The sequence below is a fragment of the Tubulanus polymorphus genome, chromosome 1 (genome assembly GCF_964204645.1).
Source record: "Tubulanus polymorphus chromosome 1, tnTubPoly1.2, whole genome shotgun sequence".
Lineage (NCBI taxonomy): Eukaryota > Metazoa > Nemertea > Palaeonemertea > Tubulaniformes > Tubulanidae > Tubulanus > Tubulanus polymorphus.
The window spans coordinates 12,413,715-12,439,075 of record NC_134025.1 but is presented as its reverse complement, the minus strand read 5'-3'; the positions used below and the strand labels follow the sequence as shown (position 1 = coordinate 12,439,075).

The following is a 25,361-nucleotide window of genomic DNA, read 5'->3' as shown; positions in this document are numbered from 1 at the left end:
TTGGAATGATCAGCTGTATGTATATTTTGTAAAATACATAATAAAGTATCGGCATAGAAATGTTATTTTCAGGTAACAATTGAAAATTATTCGATTAAGATAATTTGAAAGGTATCTTTGAAAGATGACTAATTATCTTTACCATTCAACTTCTTTAAACCAATTTTTTAACAACTGGCCAGTTCTGGGGGCAGTTTCATGAATAAGTTTGTAAGCTTTACATTTTTAACTTTTAGTTTTTCTTTTGTTTTAGGTTAACTTTTTCGTAAAAAAACGGACCCTGCACAACATAAGACTGGCATCTTATTCTAAAACGTTAGATATCTTGGAGATGGCATCAGTATAAATGTGTGCAAGAAAATTCATGCTTGAACTGCGTACTATGAAATATAACTTACTTAACTTCTTTTGTAATTGCCCTGATTTCGCTCCGTAAGTCATCAACTACTTTGTTCCATCGATCAGATGCAGGGGCATCAAGATCCACAGTATAACTAGGCAATTTTCCTCCATAACAACTGACAATACCGCCGAAAAAGTGTAATGCAATACAAAATGCTAAAGCTCTAAGATTCCAAAGACCGGTCATATTCGTAACTCAATCAATGCCTGCTCCGAACCAAATGATGCGGGTAAACTGATTTTCTCTTCATGAAAATGTCATGTTATTAGGAATACATTATCTGTAGCGTTGACACATATAGTACAAATGGCATCAATTTCTAATCCATAATTGGATGTCATTCATATACTTTTTATTTTATGTTGAGTATGTGACGGAATTTCGGTTATTTTTCAGAGAAAAAAATCTCAACACGTCTTTAAAAACAAAGAATTTGGAGATTTGAAAGCAAATGTGACTAAATCAACAATACAAGCGGAAGAAAATGGAATAATAATTACAGTAGGCCAACAGATCAACTTATAAATCAATCCAGGGCACCCCAGCCTAAATTCCAGGGTCGTTCGTTTGACAAAAATATTGGCATTTTAGCTGAACTTTTGATAGTTAATGAACGATAACTATATTGAAATTTCTATATGAAATTTCTCAAACAAAGTCAGAGACATTGAACTTCAATTGATAAACTACTATTTATCAACCGATCCAAAGGACATCGTTAGCTAGCAATGACTTACGGTAAAATTACGGTGATTTTTTTGGTGATTAATAACAATTAATTCGGTAACTTTTCAGTTACTATTTATTACCGAAAAAAACCAATGCAATTCTATACGTGCTAGTTTATAAACTATTGCAGATAATGTCGTTGATACTTGGGCATGTGCTCGTTTTCCCATGGTAGGAGGAAATAGGGTGACGTTGTTATCCCGTGAAAAAATAACGCTAAAAACAATTTTGCGCTAAAGGTCTAGGCCTTCTTTTTGGTGGTTGGTTAGTCCTCTGCGTACACCTCTCCTCCCTGAAATCAAATATGGAAAAAATGGCAAAGTTAGGAATATATGAATACATGATGGAAACTGATCGAGCGATACAGGAACCTTTAACATAGTTTTAATAATTTTAATAACAACAACAAGAATTGGCTTATATGATGACGTTTATTGCTTTTTTAATACATATATTTCATGGATCTGGGCCTAGTAGCGCAGTGTCTCAGAACGGTCGTAAGTCGTTAGCTTAGCTATAGGGCCAAGCTGTTCTTAGACTGGTCTTATATAAGTCTTGGTTGTGCTAATGTTTCCTCTGGTGACTAACGGTATACTTCGTCCACGGGTGTAGCCATAACATAAAAACGAAGATCCATCGCTCTTCGCCTATGGCTGAAGTACGACTGTATAATATTCTATGGGATCAACAGCACTCATTATCGCCGTAAATGTTGTTAGACTAGAATTAGAAAGAATCAGATTATCGACATTAGATTTTGAAATAGTGAAATTTTAAGCACTACGGTTACCACAATAAACGAACATACGGGTTCAGTATTGGTGCAGTAGAAAGGACTTGAAGCATGGACGTCCCGTTGAAACCTTTTTGTCCAATATCATTCATTGCCTTATTTCCAGGGGTTCTACAAAAAAATCGAAAGAACAAAAATCGGTCAATATTCAGCCTTCTATTCGTACGATTATGTGGTTGTGAACTTGACTATTGTATCAGTTACTGTGGAAAAATACCTCCTGTCGTCATACAAGGGTGGTGGTTTCCAGTGATCATAATTTGTTTCCAGGACAAACCATCTATAATATATACAATACGTATTGTAAGAATAGAAATATACATAAGAACAGTACCGGTACTAAAAAGTACGATTCAATAGCAAAGTACGAAGTAGATATAGCAGGACAATCCGGTATTGTATGGAACCTGTTTATCGTCATATCAAGTTCCCAGACATTAACAGCCTTCCTGTGATTACGCGTGATTACAGCGCCTTCTCCAGGTAGAATTCCACCCACTGTCAAATAGGCTGGAGCAGAAATTCTAGTTGTTGACAACGTTTTTAGTGCCTGCCGATAATTCAAGGGACTGCTTAATACCTATAATTGAAGAGGTAAAAGAATGTCCACAACCCTTTTCATGATTTAAGCGGGGGCTTATCGCTGTTCGTGAATTTATAGATCAACGAAACGAATATGATTGCGTTTATATTACCTGTCGTATAAGCATAGGAACTGGGATTGCTCGCTCCCTTAACATAAGGATATTTTCCATCACGTCGCCTTGCGCTGAAAAAATTAGGTCATTCGCCCTAACCAAATGGTCGAAACTTATTTTAAGAAGTATTCATCGTGATCTACATGTAAAATACCCCTTTCGTTCAATGATATCGAAAACGCCCCGTGCCTTTGACCATTTGGTAAACCGACGTATCCAGCATAAGAAGTACCAGTATACACTATCTACAGCAAGATACTTCTATTACTATTAAACAAGTACTAGTAGTAATCTTTTTGTATGTCATAATAGGAAACCTTGGCTTTACCTTTCCATTTTTGCGAAAGTTCACTTGAATCGCCAGTTTAGTAATCAATTCTTTTTCATATGTGCTGACCCCATAGTCCAAATTTCGTCCATGCCAGATCTTTCCTGTACTAGACTGTGCAACGATACTTGTACAACCATATCTATACCATAAAGTATTCATTTGCAATATAAGCACATCTTAACCAATTCCATGAAGAAAAAGAGAAAGTAGAGATCTAGTATATTTAGTTAGATTGTTTTTGGAAATATTTCTAAGTGCGTTAGTAACTTGAGATATTGATCGACCACTCTTGACCATCTTTCCCTTACCACTGCATGTCAATGACACTTACGCTCTTAAAGTATAAAGTAAGTTAACCATTAACATATCTACATGGGGGACTTGAGCTCGCTCCGCTATACCTGAAAAAAATAGTAACGTTGTATCAATCTCTACATTTCGAATGTATATCGATTCGTTATTCTCCATTTAGATAGTAAACTACCTTTTAGTTCTTCACCAAACGGTCTGGGAAAGAAATCCTTCGTGGTTAATTGGTTAAAAGCTGAATGCCATTGGACTGGAACGAATTCTCTGAAATGGAAATATTACTGAGCGAAATAATTTCACTTATATTATAAGTACGAAAAATATATATACCATGATCAGTGGTAAACTTGTTGATTCGGGCCATTCTAAAATATCTCCGTGTGGCTAACTGCACATAAATGTGTAATACATGAATGGATTTATACATTTTCTCGTGTGAAATAGGAAATATTCTATAGTTTTATCACTGCGACAATTGAAAACTGTTTGCTCTCGCGCAGAAGAAGAAAAACCTTTCTTCATCGCGAGAATTCAAAAATAATGCGGTATATGACAAGGTGTTCCAGTAATTCAATCAAACAGCATGTTTCAAATATATACATATAAATCGAAATAGCAGTACAATATACTGTTGTACTAATCTTTATTATCATTGTATTATCTTTATATCATACGTTATTTACTTACCTAACTGCTTTTGCAATCATCCCGATTTCGCGTTGAAAGTCATCCACTACTTCGTTCCAACGATCAGATGCAGGGGCATCAAGATCCACAGTGTACGTAGGCACTTTTCTTTCATAACAACTGACGATACCGCCGAAAACGTGTAATGAAATATGAATAGCGAAAACTCTAAGAATCCAAGGTCCGGCCATATTTGTAACACTCGGTGCCTGCTTCGAACCAAATTGTGTTAAACAAGTTTTCCCTTTATAAAATTTATCCATGATAAAAATTTCGATAAGCTGTAATATGATATCTAAAATACATATTTCGATTGATAACACCAAATCCGGGTAAATATTGAAACGTCGATTTATTTTTCGGTTTACTGCCGCCTAGTAGCATCACTTATATGCAAACCTTTGTAAATTATAATATTTTCGTATGCCAAGGCCGTAACAAGCGGTACCACGTTTTTTTCGACAAAACTTTCAGTGATATCAATATGAGCGTAGGCCTATGTTATGGTGGCTGATAAGGGCCATAGCGTAAAATTCCTGGTATGTAATTGAGGGCGCCAGAACGCCAGAACGCCAAAACGAAAAAAAAAACGTCCAATTTTCTCTGAAAGTTCGTTTTGGCGCGCCAAAACAAAGAAAATTCCGTTTTGGCACCCCTGCCAAAACAAACGGAATTTTCTTCGTTTTGGCGCGCCAAAACGAACTTTCAGAGAAAATTGGACGTTTTTCGTTGTTTTGGCGAGGGCGCTAAAGTGAAAGTTCGTTTTGGCGGGGCGCCAAAACGGAATTTACAGAGAAAATTGGACGTTTTTATCGTTTTGACGTTCTGGCGTTCTGGCGCCCTGATTTGCATACCAGAAAGTTTTCGCTATGGCCACTATCAGCCACCATACTACGTAGCAGCGTGTCGAAGTGATTACTTTCATTACGAACGAACGCTTCCGATACTGTGAGCTAATTGTAAATCTATAGGCCTACACACCGGGCGAGCGGTGAAATAATGGCTAATTAGCTCTCAGCATAATTGTAAGGTCTCAACTTAAGATGTGACCTCATAAAATGTCCGTACTTATTATTGAAAGCAGGCCATAGGCGAAAACCATGGTGGCTTATTCGGGCAATGTAAAAAAAATCAAAGATGTTGCAAAAATCTTTTATTCACAAACGCAGTCGTTTTATCGCGCGATAAAACGAACTTTTTCATTTCATTGCCACGTTAAAACGAAAAATGGCGCGTTAAAACGAGAAAATTATCGCTATGAAACGACTTTTCCCCGTTTTGCCGATATGATCGCTCGTTAAAAAAGTATGTTTATCGCGAGATAAAACTACTTTTTCTCGTTTTCTCGCGTAATAAAGGTGTTAGAAATTAGCTTTAATTTATAATTAGATTAGTAAATGATTTTGTCATATAAGAAATTATTCATTAGAGCTATGGTTTTTGTATTTGTTATGATTTGTAATTTCATACTTTCTTTGTGTTTTTTACACTGCAAGTTTTGATATGGATTATAGATTTATGAGTTGTGCATTTCCGTGCAGGCGAATGCCTTATATCATGCCTTAACGGCTCAGTAACTTTTGGCTTATATAATGTTTGATCAGAAATCTGTGTATTCAGTGTCAGCTCTACATGTCGCACAGTGAACATGAAATTGTGAGTAGCCGGTCTTTAAATATGATTATACATGTATCAATTATTTCAAATGCTATAATTTGTGGTACATGATGTAAAATGAGCATAATTATTGTTGCTGTAATGTTTGTTTGTTTATTCTTTGTAGCAAACCGTGAATACATAATAAATAATGTGTTTGAAACGTTCGCTGTAGTTAGTCTAGATCGTTGCCAGTCGCCTGTCAGCCAAGGCACGACAAAAGGTGAATCCGTAAATCCCGTTTCATCGTGGATATTTCTTGTTTTATTTTGGTAATTTTAACGCTGGAGTGAGTGCTAGTTACAGAGCCCCGGAGGGGACATGGCGAGAAATAAATATATCTTTTTTTCGTTCGATCGAAATGTGTGACATGGTGATGGAAAAAATGTTTTTAGATAGCCGGTGGCGCCATCATTATTAATCTTCTTTAGGTGAATTTTCAATAAACAGTTGATAGAATCATCAAACATGGAATCAGAATATATCGAACAAGAAATTACGAACGTTAGTGAAATAAATCTAAACAGTTGAACTAAACTGATTCATTAAACATGGATTCGTTTAATAATGGAACCAGGATAATAGAGCGTTCAATATACCTGCGGATCGTTGTTTTTTATAGTGTGACCGAGTCAATGAATATAAGACAGTTCCCAGGGGTTATTTCGCTATGTTTCTACGTTTTATGAGTTTGCCCCAGTAAACTCGTAGCATCTCCTGGTTAAGTCACGTGTATGATTTTGTGGAAGGAAACCCGTGTGATTTTAACAATAGCTATATCCCCCGCGGAATTTCGTTTATTCTCTGAAACTTTCCACGTCATCACGTTGTGTCATTTCGTAGGGAGCAGACGTGTGGGACTGTGTTCCCCTCCCAAATTTCGCTTCTGGGACTATTTCCTCTCCTTCTGGTGAGTAAAATGTTAGACTACTATTTGATATAGCATCCGCTTAAATATTAGGGGTTATTTGATTTATTTAGCCCTTAAAGGCCCCCGCACACGAACCGAAAACTGCGCGGCGCCTTTTGCGCACGCAGTTTTCGGCTCGTGGCGTTTTAGCGCGGTGATTTCTCGTTTTTGCGCCGCGCAAAAACGGACGCAGAAACGAAGTTCGTTTTTGCGCGGCGCAAAATCGAGAAATCACCGCGCTAAAACGCGCCAAAACGGGCGCAGAAACGAAGTTCGTTTCTGCACTCGTTTTGGCGCGTTTCTGCGCGGTAAATTTCGTTTTTGCACCGCGCAAAAACGGACTCAGAAACGAAGTTCGTTTTTGCGCGGCGCAAAAACGAGAAATCACCGCGCTAAAACGCGCCAAAACGGGCGCAGAAACGAAGTTCGGTTTCTGCGCTCGTTTTAGCGCGTTTCTGCGCGGTAAATTTCGTTTTTGCGCCGCGCAAAAACGGACGCAGAAACGACGAGAAATCATATTATATTATTATACAATTTATATATATATATATATATATATATATATATATATATATATATATATATATATATATATATATATATATATATATATATATATATATCATATAAAAGCATTTCGTTGGAAAGCTCCGTTTTTTGTTGTATTGGCGAGGTTTGTAACTTAAAATAGTAACTGCACCATAAGGAAAGTAGTTTCCATAATCTATCACATGGATACAGTCGAAATTCGTTAGTACGATTCGGCTTACAATAAATACCATAGCAATGCGATGAATCTAAGAATTCCCGGCCTTTCTATTAGCATTGCATTTTCTTGTGAAAATGTTTGCTTCGGACGATCACGGTAATCGTTTTTACGTTTTCACGTTTTTACGATCTCCAATTCATTCCTGTAGTAAAAAAACACCTCTAGTACGATGGATATGTCTGATGGTTACAGTACGGTCTTTTCGGGTAATTATGGAATTGAGGTCCTTATGGATTTTCAAGGGGTTAATACGAAATACGGTTAGCACGATGATTTTTCATTTTTCCACGGACATCGTTCTTTCGAGGTTCGACTTTTTCAGCAACACTTACGTTCTTAAACTACAAAATAGGTTAACCATAAACATATTTTCAGCGGGGACTTCAGCTCTCGTTGCTATACCTGATAAAGTATTAGGACCTACGGTAAACCTCGCCTAACTAGAACAAACCCGCACCGGCAATATTGGCCAGAGGTAAGCGAGTTAAGGATATGAAAATATGTTAGGAAGTCAGAAAATAATTTCGTTTTTGTCCCAAGTTAGCCAAAAGTCGGATTTGGCCATGTCCGAGTGAGGCGAGGTTATCTGTATGTATGTGTTTATTACGAAGCCCCGGAGGTGCAATGGTGAGATTATTTTTCTTCGTGGGAACGAAATCCTTTTTTTTGTAAAAAAAACGGAAGCTTTTTTTTCATTAATCTTTTGTCTGCCTTTTCACTGGTATTTGGGCGTTTGGAATCGATATTGAGAGGATATTTCTTCTGTAAGTCAGGCCGAACTAGCCCCTCGTTACAAACGGATTTGGAATTAAAACGGATAGTACACATCTTAAAGTCTTGCATCTCAATGAAATATCCTTCTTCCTGAAAATCACAGATGTCGAACATATAACCGGTGCAAGGGTAATCAAAGATAAAAAGTGTATCAATAATATACCTCCCTAACGAGGCCAATTGCTGGCGATGGGATGGAAATGTACATATTGGTAGATTTCTGGGGTTATCTACTATTTTGGGGAAAAATTAAAGGGGGTGATTTCCTGAGAGTAATTTGCTCGGGGTAATTGCTTCGGGGTAAAATGGCTGGGTGGTTATTGGCTGGGGGTGATTTGATTGGAGGTATACAATTACAATTACAATTAGTTTATTTACTCCACAATTATACAATTGCACAGAGAACAAAATTATTTTACAATATACATTGCAACATATAACATTAGAAATGTATTAAACATTTGCGTATATACAACGCCAGTTTTTTAAGGGTTTGGCAATTTGAGTTGAACAAATTATACAACTTTACGTTATTGGGGAATCTCCAATAACGCTCCGGGATGTATCTAGCTCTGGATTCCTAGAAGTACGGGCAGACGAGTAAAAAGTGATATTCATCCCCCACTGCCTCTAAATCACACTTTTGGCACAGCCTATTGGCACGGGCAATTCCACGCCACCGCCCAACTTCCACCGGTAGCCTGTGAGCTGAGCATCTAAATCTACATAAGTTAACTGGTCCCTAGGAGTTAATTGAGTTAGATACTTATTGTATGTTACTATAATCATTCCGTTTAACCATGGTTCGGGGATATTACCTGTATCAAGGACATTATTAACAAGAAAATTAATTTTAGAAAATTATTTGACGCCTGCGAAAAAAATGTATAATTTCTGGGCTAAGCTAATGTGGAATTGCAAATTTGAAATCGAAGTTTTTAGAAATTTGGGGAATGATGAGATTTGGCGATTGGGTAGATGATACAGCGGGTCTTCGACTCTAGTAGTGGTTTAAATTTTTTATTGAAAATTCTCAATAATTGATCGCGAACTTGCGACCGACTTCATTTACTTATGCCTCTAAGCTGGTCTGCAACTTCATTGCCTCCATGGTTGAAGAACGAGCTCTTCTGATGTCTGCTTCATCATGACTTCGAGCATATCGTGTGGCCTAGCCAGCCGGCCCGGGCCACGGGTTTGGCTGTCACTCGATATCCTAGAGTCTTGAGTCTGGGTGGGTTGAAGTAGACATTGTCATTTAAAATAACATGCTTATGTTGTTCTGTATGAATTACCCGTGTGTCATGTATGTTGTATTAATTTATTTTAAAATTTGTATTTATTGAATTTGGGAATTTCATCCCGAAATTTCAATGTAATAAGGATCAATAAAGAATTGAATTGAATTGTCACCTAATACACATGCCATCAGAGGACGCGGAGCCGTATATGATAGCTATGCTATTATAAATTGCTAATCTCACGAAACCTGCATACTCCTAATATCAAACATATTTTCTAAAACGTTTGAATATTGAAATTATATGTTTACACATTTTCATATTGACCGCTTGTAGCCGCTGATGAAATTCACGCCGGCCCTACACACATCGTAGATAGCTTCGTCATTCCACCGGCATGCCCACGTCAGGGTCTGACTTTTATATCAGACTTCCAAAATCGTGTATACATCCGCCATTTAACCGAATAATCCGATTTACTTATCATTTCTATTTATGCCTGCCGCTTCTGATATAATCATACATCCTTTACTATTACAATACGTCTTCTAATGATATTCAATGCAATATAACATTTCGACGTTCAAATATAGGTCATTATATAATCACAGGAAGCCATTCTACATCTATGTCAATAATATTTTGCCAGATAGCTTGTTTGTGTACACATAGACCTGTGACGTTTTGCACATCGATTTACGGCTGTCGTTTGTAAAATGACGCTGAATGGTTAACATTGTTTAGGTTTCATAATGGTAACGTTTTATAAGGCGTCAAAAAAGACACATAAGTGTTGGTAATAAACTCTCCTCGGCCGATTTAAAGAACTCGTTAGGGATTTTGTCCGTACCACATGCCTTAAAGTTTTTTAATTTATTTATACTCTTTAATATTTCATCCCCGTTAATAGGTTGATTTAAAGGGGTTTGGTCATAGTTATTGCCGTTAAAGTCTTCGACGTTATGAAGCGGTGGTTCACTTCCATCCAGCACGGGACGCTCGTTCATAGATTTAGTGTTTTAGGAAATCAGCGCTTGAGACATTACACGTGTTTTTGTGGTTCTTCTTGAAATAGTTCCAGAAGTTGTGAGGGTCAGATTTTGACAGTGAACGTATTTTCTCGTTGAAAACCCTTTTCCTATCACTATTCCATTTGTGAATAGCGTTTTTGTATTTACGGAACGCACGGTTCATTATGGAATGATTATTACGTGAGGGTAAAGATGAGTATGTTCTTTTTGCAAGACGATAATCCAACCTGGTGTTTCTAACGACTTCGTTTTGGGTAGCCTTGTCCGGTGGCCGAGGTTTCGATTTACGTTTGACAATTCGTTTGCCCATTACTTTAACGGCCGATTGTAACATAACAACACAAAGCCGTTCATTGGCTTCGCTGGCGTTCAATGACCCATTCATCAGGTTTTCGTTTATTTCAATAAGAACCGTTGAATTCCTCGAAATGACTTGTGCAAATTGGTCTTTTTATCTGGGTCCCAGTTCACTACCTGCTCCGGTTCAACATTTTGAGAACCAGTTACAACTGGCGTTGATGTCTTAAATTGTAAATGCGTCACGATGGCACTATGTACGTCGGAAAGTAACCGGTCGAATGCCATTACCTCTAGCCGCTTTACATAGTTTATAAGGTACGATGACGAAATCATGTAGTCGACAATATGTTCATTATCTCCTTTATGGCACGTAAAATCACCAACTGTTAAATCAGGGGCTATACGACCATTCAGGATAACGATTAAATGGTTTTTACATACTTCCACCAACCGTAAACCGTAGTTGTTAATAGAAAGATCTTTTGTTTTACGTCTGGTAATATTGAGGGAATTTAATATTTGTACACAAGTATGGGTGTCTGCAAAAACCAGAGCGTATGTGTAAGTGGCAATAGACTGGAGAAATAGTCCAATAAATCAATCATAGCGAAATAAAGTGAAATGATGACAAGTAATTAGCATTTATTTCCAAGAAACAAAGATTTCAAAGGAAAAGAAATTCAATCATTTAGAAAAATTAATTTCACTATGCCCCTGCCGGGATTCTATGCGTGTCTACACATATAATTTCTTTGCAAAAGATCAGTTTCCATTGGAATTATTCACAAGCATTTACCTTTTATTTCTTCACCAAACGGTTTGGGGAAAAAGTGCTTTGCAGATTTGGCAAGGTGGACAAACGTTGGATGCAAGTGAACAGGTACAAGTTGTCTGAAAGACAGAACCGTATTGGCTAGACTTTCAAGGCAATACTATAATCTCAACGAGAGAAATCCGACAATGAATTCAGCCAAAAGTGAAAAGTTCTATAGTGAAACGATATGATATTGTGTACGTATCGCCTCGTCTCAATACTAATCTCACCTGTCTGTACGTAGAAAAAATGCCAGTCCAATAATCATAATTTGGAATGATCAGCTGTATGTATATTTTGTAAAATACATAATAAAGTATCGGCATAGAAATGTTATTTTCAGGTAACAATTGAAAATTATTCGAATAAAATAATTTGAAAGGTATCTTTGAAAGATGACTAATTATCTTTACAATTTAACTGCTTTAAACCAATTTTTGAGCAACTGGCCAGTTCTGGGTCCAGTTTCATGAATAAGTTTGTAAGCTTTACATTTTTAACTTTTAGTTTTACTTTTGTTTTAGGTTAACTTTTTCGTAAAAAACGGACCCTGCACAACATAAGACTGGCATCTTATTCTAAAACGTTAGATATCTTGGAGATGGCATCAGTATAAATGCGTGCAAGAAAATTGGTGCTTGAACTGCGTACTATGAAATATAACTTACTTAACTTCTTTTGTAATTGCCCTGATTTCGCTCCGTAAGTCAGGAACCTTTAACATGGTTTTAATAATTTTAATAACAACCACGAGAATTGGCTTATATGATGACGTTTATTGCTTTTTTTAATACATATATTTCATGGATATGGGCCTAGTAGCACAGTGACTCAGAACGGTCTTAAGTTGTTAGCTTAGCTATAGGGCCAAGCTGTTCTTAGACCGGTCTTATATAAGTCTTGGTTGTGCTAATGTTTCCTCTGGTGACTAACGGTATACTTCGTCCACGGGTGTAGCCATAACATAAAAACGAAGATCCATCGCTCTTCGTCTATGGCTGAAGTACGACTGTATAATATGCGTTTGGGTCAACAGCACTCATTATCGCCGTAAATGTTGTTAGACTAGAATTAGAAAGAATCAGATTATGAACATTAGATTTTGAAATAGTGAGATTTTAAGCACTACGGTTACCACAATAAACGAACATACGGGTTCAGTATTGGTGCAGTAGAAAGGACTTGAAGCATGGACGTCCCGTTGATACCTTTCTGTCCAATAGCATTCATTGCCCTATTTCCAGGGGTTCTACAAAAAATCGAAAGAACAAAAATCGGTCAATATTGAGCCTTCTATTCGTACGATTGTACGGTTGTGAACTTGACTTTTGTATCAGTTACTGTGGAATAATACCTCCTGTCGTCATACAAGGGTGGTGGTTTCCAGTGATCATAATTTGTTTCCAGGACAAACCATCTATAATATATACAATACGTATTGTAAGAATAGAAATATACATAAGAACAGTACCGGTACTAAAAAGTACGATTCAATAGCAAAGTACGAAGTAGATATAGCTGGACAATCCGGTATTGTATGGAACCTGTTTATCGTCATATCAAGTTCCCAGACATTAACAGCCTTCGTGTGATTACGCGTGATTACAGCGCCTTCTCCAGGTAGAATTCCACCCACTGTCAAATAGGCTGGAGCAGAAATTCTAGTTGTTGACAACGTTTTTAGTGCCTGCCGATAATTCAAGGGTCTGCTTAATACCTATAATTGAAGAGGTAAAAGAATGTCCACAACCTTTTTCATGATTTAAGTGTGGGCTTATCGCTGTTCGTGAATTTATAGATCAATGAAACGAATATGATTGAGTTAATATTACCTGTCGTATAAGCATAGGAACTGGGATTGCTCGCTCCCTTAACATAAGGATATTTTCCATCACGTCGCCTTGCGCTGAAAAAAATGAGGTCATTCACCCTAAAATGGTCGAAACTTATTTTAAGAAGCATTCATCGTGATCTGGATGTACAATACCCCTTTCGTTCAATGATATCGAAAACGCCCCGTGCCTTTGACCATTTGGTAAACCGACGTATCCAGCATAAGTAGTACCAGTATACACTATCTACAGCAACATACTTCTATTACTATTAAACAAGTACTAGTAGTAATCTTTTTGTATGTCATAGTAGGAAACCTTGGCTTTACCTTTCCATTTTTGCGAAAGTTCACTTGAATCGCCAGTTTAGTAATCAATTCTTTTTCATATGTGCTGACCCCATAGTCCAAATTTCGTCCATGCCAAATCTTTCCTGTACTAGACTGTGCAACGATACTTGTACAACCATATCTATACCATAAAGTATTCATTTGCAATATAAGCACATCTTAACCAATAATTCCATGAAGAAAAAGAGAAAGTAAAGATCTAGGATATTAAGATAGATTGTTCTTGGAAACATTTCTAAGTGCGTTAGTAACTTGAGATATTGCAGTGGTGGATCCAGGATTTTTACAAGGGCAGGGTCCAGCGATACAATTTAGGGCAATTACTGTTAGGTAGTGTGAGGAAAAAGAAATGATGAAAAATAGTAACAAATAATAATACAGTATTTCACAGTTTAATCATATTGTTATTCAAAATACATCCCTTATGCAAAAATGACCATGTAGAACAGTTATACCTGAAGACTTTCAAATGTGTTTTATGTACTGTGTTTCATATATGTAGAGGACTCAAATAAATCTCAACAGTAGTTTGATATAAGGAATCTTATTTTTGAACAAATTAATTGACTCTAAAGCAGCAGTAAATATGATACAGGGATACAGAATTGCACACTTAGAAGCTGCCTTAATGTTTTCATTGCGTTACCGCTTCTCTATTCAGTATTTGGACATTTTTATTGGTGTCACTAAACCTGATACCATCTAAACCTAAGACCTAAGACCTGTTAGGTCTTATGTTTAGGGGATCGTAGGTTTAGTGACACCTATATATGATATACTAAACCTATGACTTATAAACCTAAGACCCCCAAATATCTCGGCCAAAGCACACATAAGATGAATTAGAGGTTTAGTGACATCCGCATTTTCATACATTTTTAAGGAGACATATCTATTTTTATTATGTTTTTACAGTCGCCAATATCGATGTTTGTTAATGAAGGGCAGTTCAATATCCGGACATCGGGGCAGCGGGTGCGTGTAGACAGGAGTTGGACACACACTACATCGTTGTCAATTTGACTTGGATAAAACGAAGTTCGATTGATTTTTCTTTCAAATTCTTTTTAGACCCATTCTACGGGAAAAGGTCACCCAAAAAATTTTGGCCTTCTTTTTTAGGGCGGGGTCCGGACCTCCAGGTTTACCCTGGATCCGCCCTTGTATTGATCGACCACTACCACTACGCGTCAATGACACTTACGCTCTTAAAGTATAAAGTAAGTTAACCATTAACATATCTACATGGGGGACTTGAGCTCGCTCCGCTATACCTGAAAGAAAAATAGTAACGTTGTATCAATTTCTACATTTCGAATGTATATCGATTCGTTATTCTCCATTTAGATAGTAAACTACCTTTTAGTTCTTCACCAAACGGTGTGGGAAAGAAATCTTTCGTGGTTAATTTGTTAAAAGCTGAATGCCATTGGACTGGAACGAATTCTCTGAAATGGAAATATTACTGAGCGAAATAAGTTCACTTATATTATAAGTGCGAAATATACCACGATCAGTGGTATACTTGCTGATTCGGGCCTTTTTTTAAATATCTCCGTGTGGCTCAATGCCTAAATGTGTAACATGAATGGATTTATACATTTTCTCGTGTGAAATATTCTAGTTTTATCACTGCGACAATTGAAAACTGTTTGCTCTCGCGCAGAAAAAGAAAAACCTTTCTTCAACGCGAGAATTCAAAAATGTTGCGGTATATGACAAGGTGTTCCAGTGATTCCATCAAAAAGCATGTTTCAAAAAATGCATCTCTTTCATCGGGTACTGGTAAACTAATCAAAATGACAAAATATATACATATAAATCGAAATAGCAGTACAGTATACTGTTGTACTAAATCTTTATTATTATTGTATTATCTTTATATCATACGTTATTTACTTACCTAACTGCTTTTGCAATCATCCCGATTTCGCGTTGAAAGTCATCCACTACATCGTCCCAACGCTCAGATTCAGGGGCATCAAGATCCACAGTGTACGTAGGCACTTTTCTTTCATAACAACTGACGATACCGCCGAAAACGTGTAATGAAATATGAATAGCGAAAACTCTAAGAATCCAAGGTCCGGTCATATTTGTAAAACTCGGTGCCTGCTTCGAACCAAATTGTGTTACACAAGTTTTCTCTTTATGAATTTTATCTATAATACAAATTTCGATAAGCTGTATGATGATATCTAAAATACATATTTCGATTGATAAAACCTAATCCGGGTAAATATTGAAACGTCGATTTATTTTTCGAGAATATACACATTTCTAAGCGTCATTGGGACATGACATAAAAACATTTTTTCGATACAATTTTGTCATTATATCTCAAATTGCCAAACGTTTTGATATAATTTTCTCTGTTTTTTAATGAATGAATATTCCCACTATATCTGATGTGTTGGGGAAATTTCCATTGAATAAAACGTTTTCCGAATTTACTCTGTGACAATATCTCGGGATAACGGGTTGACTGCCGCCTAGCAGCATCACTTATATGCAAACCTTTGTAAATTATAATATTTTCGTATCCCAAGGCCGTAGCAAGCGGTACCACGTTTTAAACGCACCACGTTTTTTTTCGACAAAACTTTCAGTGATATCAATATGAGCGTAGGCCTATGTAGCAGCGTGTCGAAGTGATTACTTTCATTACGAACGAACGCTTCCGACACTGTGAGCTAATTGTAAATCTATAGGCCTACACACCGGGCACTTGATTGTCAGATCTTTTTCAGGGATCTTTGAATTGAATATAACATTCGCAGTGAGCGGCGAGCGGTGAAATAATGGCTTATTAGCTCTCAGCATAATTGTAAGGTCTCAACTTAAGATGTGACCTCATAAAATGACCGTACTCATTATTGAAAGCAGGCCATAGGCGAAAACCATGGTGGCTTATTCGGGCAATGTAAAAAAAAATCAAAGACGTTGCAAAAATCTTTTATTCACAGACGCATACAAGTCGTTTTATCGCGCAATAGAACGAAAACTATCACGTAAATATCGTTTTATCGCGCGATAAAAGAACTTTTTCATTTCATTGCCACGTTAAAACGAAAAATGGCGCATTAAAACGAGAAAATTATCGCTATGAAACGACTTTTTTCGTTTAACATAATTTTCCGTTTAAACGTACTGGCAATTAAACGGTCCGCGCGATAAAACGACTTCCCCGTATTGCCGATTTGATCGCTCGTTAAAAAAGTATTTTTATCGCGAGATAAAACTACTTTTTTTCGTTTTATCGCGTTAATTGTTGTCTTATCGCGCTATTTTTGTTTTAACGTGGCAATAAAACGATGAAGTTCGTTTTATCGCGTGATAAAACGACTTTTTCTCGTTTTCTCGCGTAATAAAGGTGAATCCGAAAATCCCGTTTTATCGTGGATATTTCTTGTTTTATTTTGGTAATTTTAACGCTGGAGTTAGTGCTAGTTACAGAGCCCCGGAGAGTACATGGTGAGAAATAATTTTTTTTTTCGTTCGATCGAAATGTGTGACATGGTGATGGAGAAAATATTTTTAGATAAACAAATGATAGAATCATCAAACATGGAATCAGAATATATCGAACAAGGAATTACGAACGTTAGTGAAATAAATCTAATTAGTTGAACTAAACTGATTCATTAAACATGGATTCGTTTAATGATGGAACCAGGATAATAGAGTGTTCAATATACCTGCGGAGTTGTTTTTTATAGTGTGACCGAGTCAATGAATATAAGACAGTTCCCAGGGGTTATTTCGCTATGTTTCTACGTTTTATGAGTTTGTCCCAGTAAAATTCATTTAAACTAGTGGTCGTGTATGTATGTATTGACCAGTCGATGAGTTGTTGTGGTCACCCATTTCGTTCGAGCGAAAAAAAATATTTATTTCTCACCGCACCATGTCCCCTCCGGGGCTCCGTTGCTTATTCCCCAGCCACCCTGCTGTAAAAACACCCAACCGGTCACAGATGGTGGAGAACCAGAAACTCAGTCCTCGTGACCTACGCAAGTAACAGATAATGCTGTGGAACGGCGTTGACTGAGACTCGAACAAGATCGTATTCACCTGTAACGGCAAGATCGCACTAATCGTGAATTGCTGCTGTTTTAGACTAACTTTTTGTCATTCATATGCGATATATATAGTTGTTTGTTTCAAATAAGTGGTTGGATTGAGATAAAAGAAAATGATAGGAATTTGAATCTAAAATATATACTACCGTGCGATCGTAAACATGCATATAGCCGGTTTCGTTTAATAATGCATCTAGTTGCACCATCCGAAGACCAACCAGATACCTCAGTCATACTCGTGGCTATCTATTAATCGAAAACGATTTCCAGACAAGGACCGGTCAGAATGAAATTACTGGCATAGACCACAGGGACGGATCCAGACTCAGATATAGGGGTAGCACTTCTTGGAAATATGTATACCACATATATACAGCAAACGAGGCAACGAAATCTAGAACAGGGTCCCGAATTTTCCTAGCATTTAATGCATTTAATATACTTATGATAGGCCTACACGACAAGCGTGTTCCATCAAAAATTAATGCGAGCCTATTACGGTGGTTTGTGGGTTTTCCGCCCAGAAAAGTTGAATTTGCCGCTCTTTGGGTATTTTATAATAATAAAACGTCTGTATGAAATCGTCTTATACTATTACTTCATCAATAGAAAAATAAAATTGATAGCTGTGGGCCACTTCGCGTGCCACAATTTTAATCCTTTTTTTCTCAATAAACATATAATAAGATACCACTTTTATAATTGAATTACATCACTTTTTATTTATTTTCATTTTCTTGATCTTCAACTTTTGATAAGAAAGCTTTAATTTCTCACTACCTATAATTGTAAATTTTATTGTTATCTTATTATGACATATAGTTGATTAGTTTCTCCTCACTTTACTCCTTATTTCTTCATTGATTTAAGATATTTCCGATCTTCATTTGATGTTCAACAGAAATTCTACTGTTCAGAATTAAACTGAATTAGAAAAATATCCTGTAATCTCATTCCTGTAAACGATTTAATTAAGACTGTGCATTTTCAAGTACATGATGTATGTGAATTATTACATTAGGATTAGTTAAAATATACGGGGTAGATCGTTTATTAATCAATTATTAATTCTAGATGAATAGCCTAATATTGCAAAATGTATAGAATAGATGAAAAATATCATTTTCGTTTATTTTATAGATTTTAAAAAAGAATTTAGAAAAAGAAATTTCTTAGGTAATCTAGCTAATTGAGTTGTTATATTTCTTTTCGATTCTATTTATGATGTTTATGTTCTAACAATACAACAATAACAATTCAAATATAATCAAATGAAAAACAATAGCTTATAAAGTTATTGACAATAGAAAATGTCAATAGAATTCTTTTTAATTCTCAAGGAACCTTTTAAAATCTATTTGAACGTCAGAATTGAATACAATATGGTCAAATGTAAGAAGAAATACAATTAATCTCCCTTTGGTAAATCTCGCTAGGTAAATCTAATGTATTTTTACTTAATTCTAAAAGATTTCTATTAAACATGTGAGTCAAATAGATTATATGGAATATCACTTCTAGATATGTATGCCGGAAATATTATCTAACGAATAGAATGTAATTCTTAACTATATAATTATTCATTATTCGCAAATATCATCATTGATTAATTATTATTAGTAGATATATCTGAGAATATTTAAACATGATATCCACTACGTACATTAGTAGGTATATCAAAGGTTGAAGATCAAAAAACTTCTTTACGTAGTTTTAACGCGGCGTAAAAACGCGTCACGTAAAAACTACTGAAACAATGAAAAACATTTATCATTGATTTTACGTACGAGCAATCGATTGTTTTTATGTACTGTTACGTTGCGTAAAAACTATCTCATAGTTAACGTAGATTTTAGTCGGCTTAAAGAAAAATCGTCACAATTTTTTGTCATCAATCGGCTACAAAAAATTAATGCGCGACATCCCTTGAAATATCAGCTACCATACTTATCCGGGCATTTGTAGTGCAAATGTTCCTGCAAGCTTGGATATATTTTTTTTGGAACTTACCTTTACTTTAACATCTATTAGGACTAATAAAGTTGCGTGGTGTATATTCTGCGAATATATAGGAGATAACCCGATACAGTCATGTGACGCAGTTTAAGATTTCATGCATAAAAAATTAAGTTTTATATACTACGTTTCCCCGAAAGTTATACACGACATGTGGTATAAGCAGTAAGATGAGATTCCTCAAATAGAAAATTTATATCTCAAGTACGAGTAGTTTAATGGTATATTTGAACAAGCATTTTCTGTCGACAGCTGTTGACCATTATTAAGTGCAGGGAATTTTATAAACCTTATCAAAAAAAGTCAGTGACCCGGATAAATAGGTTATTCTTGAAGTTTCAGATAAATGGGTTTACTGCTGTTATTGTTGGTGTGGCTTGTCATCCAGTCGGCCAGTCTCGTACAGTCTGAATTAAAGACTGCACTATTGTGACTCAATTCGTGTTGTCACATAGTCACCAAAAAGTTTTTTGAAAGTTTAAGAAGTCACTACATACAGCAACAACTAGTAAATATCCCTAACTTAAGAAAATTTATTAATCTTTTTACATCACAAGTCCAAACACCTCATCTAACCATCACTGTGCACACACGTTTTAAGTGCGTGTATAATGATACGTATAGAAGAAGAAACTGTCACTGTACACTATAAATGTAACTGGAGTAACCGTAATTGAATAACTGTATATTGTTTATTTTTTTGTATCCTGTGCTCGAAAAAATTGTATAATTTCTTGAGCAATAAATTAAATCTGAAAAATCTGAAACTAAGTACCGAATCTTGATAGCGTCCAATCAGCTCGTCACCCCGTCTGCCTGTCACCTGTCTACATCGGCGGGTCGTCCGACCAGGTCTGAGTGAGAGCGCCGCATCACAACCTACATATGGAATATCTTCCTATACCCGTTCACTGGTCCACCGTATTTTACACTTGGCCCCGAACTATTTGCGAGTGTCTAATCACCTTTCGGGAATCTTTCATTGATCACGCTTTATCGCCCACCGGGAGTATGTATTAGATCAAACAGGACGTATTTTGTTGCATTATCGATTTGCAAGAAAAAATTTCGATTTCCTGACTATGAATAACGATCATTGCAGGGTCAGGTAATCCGTTCAAGTTATAAATTCCAAATTTATCAAAAAAATTTTAAATGCGCTTAGAGGGCTTCAACACTATCATAATTTTTGTTGGCTTATTTGATAAATCTGTGATATAGTTTTGACAAGTTTTTTTTAAATAAATAGACGTTATGATGATAAGATATAGATAAACGCTATATTTGCCGAAAAGGTTATCGTGCATAAAAATCATTATTTTGTGGAATTCATAGATTTCCCGTTATCTATGTTTCCCACGCGTAGATTTGGTCTAATTTATTGCATTAGCGCAATATATTCAGCAGGTTGAGTGACCCACACTTGTCGCACACTTTACGGTTTGTTTCTCTAAGTTATCTTTGAAAATTCTTATCAGCTGGATGGATTGGATCACGTGGTCGATCGAATCACGTGGAATATTCTAGACTGGACAAATCCAAGCCAAAAGTTTATTCAATTTATATACCGGTAGTTTGAACCTTTCACAGTTTTTCTCGGGAAACTCTTGCACCACTCTCTGGACTAATTATGAAATCTTCGCGTTCGGGTGGGCCCTCCTTCGTGCCGGCACTCTCGCACACTGAAATCATAAATCTCATATGTCTCCCCATCAATTTTTTTTCTATCGCTGTGATGCAGAAATTGCTCGATTCATGGGCGATGGACTTCGCGTGTAGGCCTATGCCTCCCTCTGTGTTATACTGTTCAACCATTTTCCGTAGAGACAAGTGTAGTAAAAATGAAAAAATAACACCCATATACTGAAATACACGCAAAGAAACCAGCGCCGAATCTCGGAATGACAATACATACGCTGCAGTTAAAGTGCCATAGGAAAAACACTAGGCAAGATATCTTAAAATTTCAAGGTTCACCTGAAAGGGGCATTTATGCGCACAGTTCTTGAAATGTTTGGATTTTTTAGAAAATTATTTTTGAAAATAACGAACTTCAAAGTTCAGTACCCTTGATTTCTATGCGCACGGAAAAAACTGATCGCCAATTTTTATATCGCTCTCATGTCGCATTGTTGCAAATTTAAAAAATGATTTTTACATAACTGAAAACTAGAGATTTATGCGGTTTGAATGTTGCTGAAACTGTCAAAATCCATCCATGGACAGATGAAATATGATACAACACGCATCACGGATAGTTTTTAAAAAAAGAAAAAAACGACCCAACAATACGGGACAAAAGTACCCTAACAAAATGGCGGCTAGCAACTGTAAAATGGTTTATTGTGTTGGTTTGTTTTTTTGGTTTTCGCCGTTTGTCCATTTCCGTTCGATATCCCTTTAGTTTACTTTACTTTACTTTATTTTCCGATAAACTCAGGTCATTTACATGTGACAATTAGAGCGTAATACATTTACATTGAAAAAATTTCAAAATGGTTCATGTAAAATTACAGATGGTCGAAACATGAAGCGTATGTTTTCATAACAAACCAAACGTACACAACTCTTTTAATACATATTCATATTTTTGTTACATCATAGCTCTGAATTTGAAAGAATTTGGACCAGCCTAGTAATATTGGGGGATCAGGCGCATTCTTATTCGCTAAAATCATAACAACAAAAAAGATAATGATGTTCATCACCGACACCATTGTTACTGGGTACAAATATGTCGTTCCTCTCAATGTGTCTAATAATCATCTCTCAATTTCAACCGGAAACATGTAGTTGCATGTTCTGAATGTAGACATGTTTATAATTCTTGCACAAATTGATCTTTCAGTCTCCGGCGAAGGGATATTTAGCCAGTTTTGGGTTTAAGTTAATTAATTGGCTATATCCCGAATGTTGTTAAAACCAACAGTATAAAATTTTCTTTTTATATTTTGCAACCATCTACAATTGGGTAGGCCATAAAGAGCTTAATAGTTGTCCCTGATATATTACCTTGCCTGGTTGTAATAAGAGTTGACCAATAATTCATAATTCGAGATTTGACTATTGAAGAAAGTTGTAATCTCCCAGACTCACCGTAGAATATGTTAAGAGGAGTGCTTTTTCTTGGTGTAAAACCCAACGCAAAATTCAGTGTAAACACGCTCAATGATGTCTAGGTAGGAGAATCCTCAGATCTGCCCAACCGTAAAGCAAGATTGTATTTTATTCATATATTTCATTTATCCATCACCAAAGTCATACAAACTTTTATGGTGGATATACCCACGTACAAAGGAATATAATATACATGTAAAGCACCGATATCAGATAATATGATATCAGACAGTACAAGTAAGTTTTTCAGATATGATATCGAAGGGATTTATATTTGTGATTTAAGTTTAGTAACTTCATTTGAAAAACATTTCCAAATGACAACTTTGTATGTGTTTAGTAGTAACATTTTGAAGAATTCTCTAAATTAAACTGCCAGGGTGATATGAAATTATCTCGAAGTCTACTTTCTATAGATTTAATAAAAAGGTTCTCATTGGATACTTCTTGTGTGTGCCAGACGTTATCAAAGCCTAAATGGTCTAACAAGGATTGCAGATAAGAATTTTGATTCAAGGTCTTGATTCATTACTTCATAGGACGACCATGACCAACGATCGCGATTTGATTTCAAGATTTGCCAAAATTACAATACTTGCGTTCTAATCTTTATGGCAATAGGATATCTACCCACTTCGCAATATACCATACAGTTAGCAGTATTTCCTTTCAGTCCAAACAGCTGCTTATAGAACTTCAATTGTACACGTTCAATGCTATCAAGTGACGCTATATTACCCCAAACATGAGTATTTTCCCAACTGAAGGAGTTACAATAAAATTACAAAGTTCCACGCTAGATATCCTAGAAGTTTTTCACGAGGTAATAAATTTAATGCGAATGCAACCACTGGAGCCTCCATTTCAAATACGAATATTGTAATTAAAAATAGCATTGTTTTGAATTTTGCAGATCGAAGACGTAAAGTCGACCTACAAGCTATTGAGGTAAAGAATAGAATCGGATTACAAATGTGTTATCAATCAAGCAAAAGTAATGGCAGATAAAGTCGGCGCGGCAATCGAGAAACCCAGATCAGCTACATGACAAATAAATAGATCGAATGCACCGGCAGAAACTGTCGAAGAGTATTATCTTCGAAATCTTGCAATCCCACTTTTAGATAATATCACCTCGGAGCTCAATATTCAGTTTACAGGTAAATATTATATAGGTTTATATCAAAAAGTCTACACTAATTCGTACCGGGGTATATGAAATTGTTTATCACAATTTGTTTGCTTAATAATTTTTCAGAAGTCTCGAAAAAAGCATCAAGGTTACTGTTGTTGACACCCTCAGTACTCTGTTGCCATGAAGAAATGGATCATACTTGCCTAAACTTGAGGAGACAATAAAATGTTATTACTCAGATATGCCAGTACCAGATGAAATTAAGCAGGAACTTACGCGCTGGTGGTTGAAATTTCAAAAGAAAAGCTGGCAACAATTGCTAGCTCGCTTAAACTGTGCGATGAGGCTCTGTGTATTCAAATATTGCAGTTCTTTTGAGAATAGCAGCAACACTTCTCATTACAAGTTATGAATGTGAGCGAAGTGCCAGCTCGCGTTGGAGACTGCACAATTATATGCGCGCCTCAATGGCCCAGTCGCGCCTGTGCTTTGGTACAAGCTCACATTCACTATGATTTTGTGTTTGATAGAGATGAGATAGATTGTGAAAAGATTTATCTGTCTTCACCCCAGGAGGATGAAGTTTGCACATATCCTTCTGGACGATTAATTTCCTGTTTCATCATGGGATGTTTCTCCTCAAATACAAAAGATTTTGAAAAAAATAAATGTTATATCAGTCATGAATTTTCTATATGAGTCTTAAGTTTTTGAATTGCATAGATAAGTTTTCTGTGAGTTTTGAATTGCACAGATCAGTTTTCTGTGTGTTGGAAGCATCCAATGATTACATGAACTGATGATCATTAAATCAAATTTTCAGATCTGATTATATAAAATTATTCAGATTCTGCCCTATTTATGATGGAAAACGTCAGAAAAGAAAGATAGCCAGAAAGCCCTCAGAATACACCTCAGAGTACCTTTTTCTGGGGAGGACGGCCCCAGACCCCTCATTTTCGCGCCTGCGGCGCTCCCGGCGGTGTATTTAGTTCCACTTTGGCATAAATTCGCACCTACCCATATAAAGAGCTGCATACGGCCCTGAATAATGTAAAAATAACTTCTTTTATCATTAAAGACACTTTTTTAACAGTATGTTACGGCCAGTGTGATATTAATCTAAAGAAATTTTTTTAACACTTCTCGAGAACACCTAGGCCTACGTTTTGATCTACCATGTTTCTCGTTTCAACACACGACACACTCGGAAACATGTTTCTGAACATTTTTCTGTCTCCTGTTTTCATTTTCCCGCGTCGTGGTTCGTTGGAGCGATACAGTAATAATGTGAATTTGAGTTTGTGACACTAGTGCCTCAAATAGTCGCTAGGCGGTGCATCGTTCGAATATTAATGAGTCACTGACAACTTCTAATCTGAAT

The 25,361-nt window shown here is 36.2% G+C and overlaps 2 protein-coding genes across 2 annotated transcripts; both read right to left on the bottom strand.

Moving 5' to 3' along the window:
* Positions 1 to 1,553: 1,553 nt before the first annotated feature.
* LOC141914800 (N-acylethanolamine-hydrolyzing acid amidase-like) lies at positions 1,554 to 4,159 on the bottom strand. Its single transcript, XM_074806107.1, has 10 exons — positions 3,951 to 4,159; positions 3,439 to 3,527; positions 3,286 to 3,355; positions 2,952 to 3,093; positions 2,778 to 2,868; positions 2,621 to 2,694; positions 2,333 to 2,505; positions 2,143 to 2,205; positions 1,941 to 2,036; positions 1,554 to 1,852 (listed from the first exon to the last, which is right to left on the bottom strand). The coding sequence occupies exons 1-10, from the start codon at positions 4,139 to 4,141 to the stop codon at positions 1,780 to 1,782; spliced, it is 1,062 nt and encodes a 353-aa protein (XP_074662208.1). The 5' UTR covers positions 4,142 to 4,159; the 3' UTR covers positions 1,554 to 1,779.
* An 8,076-nt stretch (positions 4,160 to 12,235) lies between these two features.
* LOC141902929 (N-acylethanolamine-hydrolyzing acid amidase-like) lies at positions 12,236 to 15,721 on the bottom strand. The gene is made up of 8 exons (XM_074790923.1): positions 15,531 to 15,721; positions 13,607 to 13,748; positions 13,433 to 13,523; positions 13,278 to 13,351; positions 12,990 to 13,162; positions 12,800 to 12,862; positions 12,599 to 12,694; positions 12,236 to 12,510 (listed from the first exon to the last, which is right to left on the bottom strand). The coding sequence occupies exons 1-8, from the start codon at positions 15,719 to 15,721 to the stop codon at positions 12,438 to 12,440; spliced, it is 903 nt and encodes a 300-aa protein (XP_074647024.1). The 3' UTR covers positions 12,236 to 12,437.
* Between the last annotated feature and the right edge of the window lie 9,640 nt (positions 15,722 to 25,361).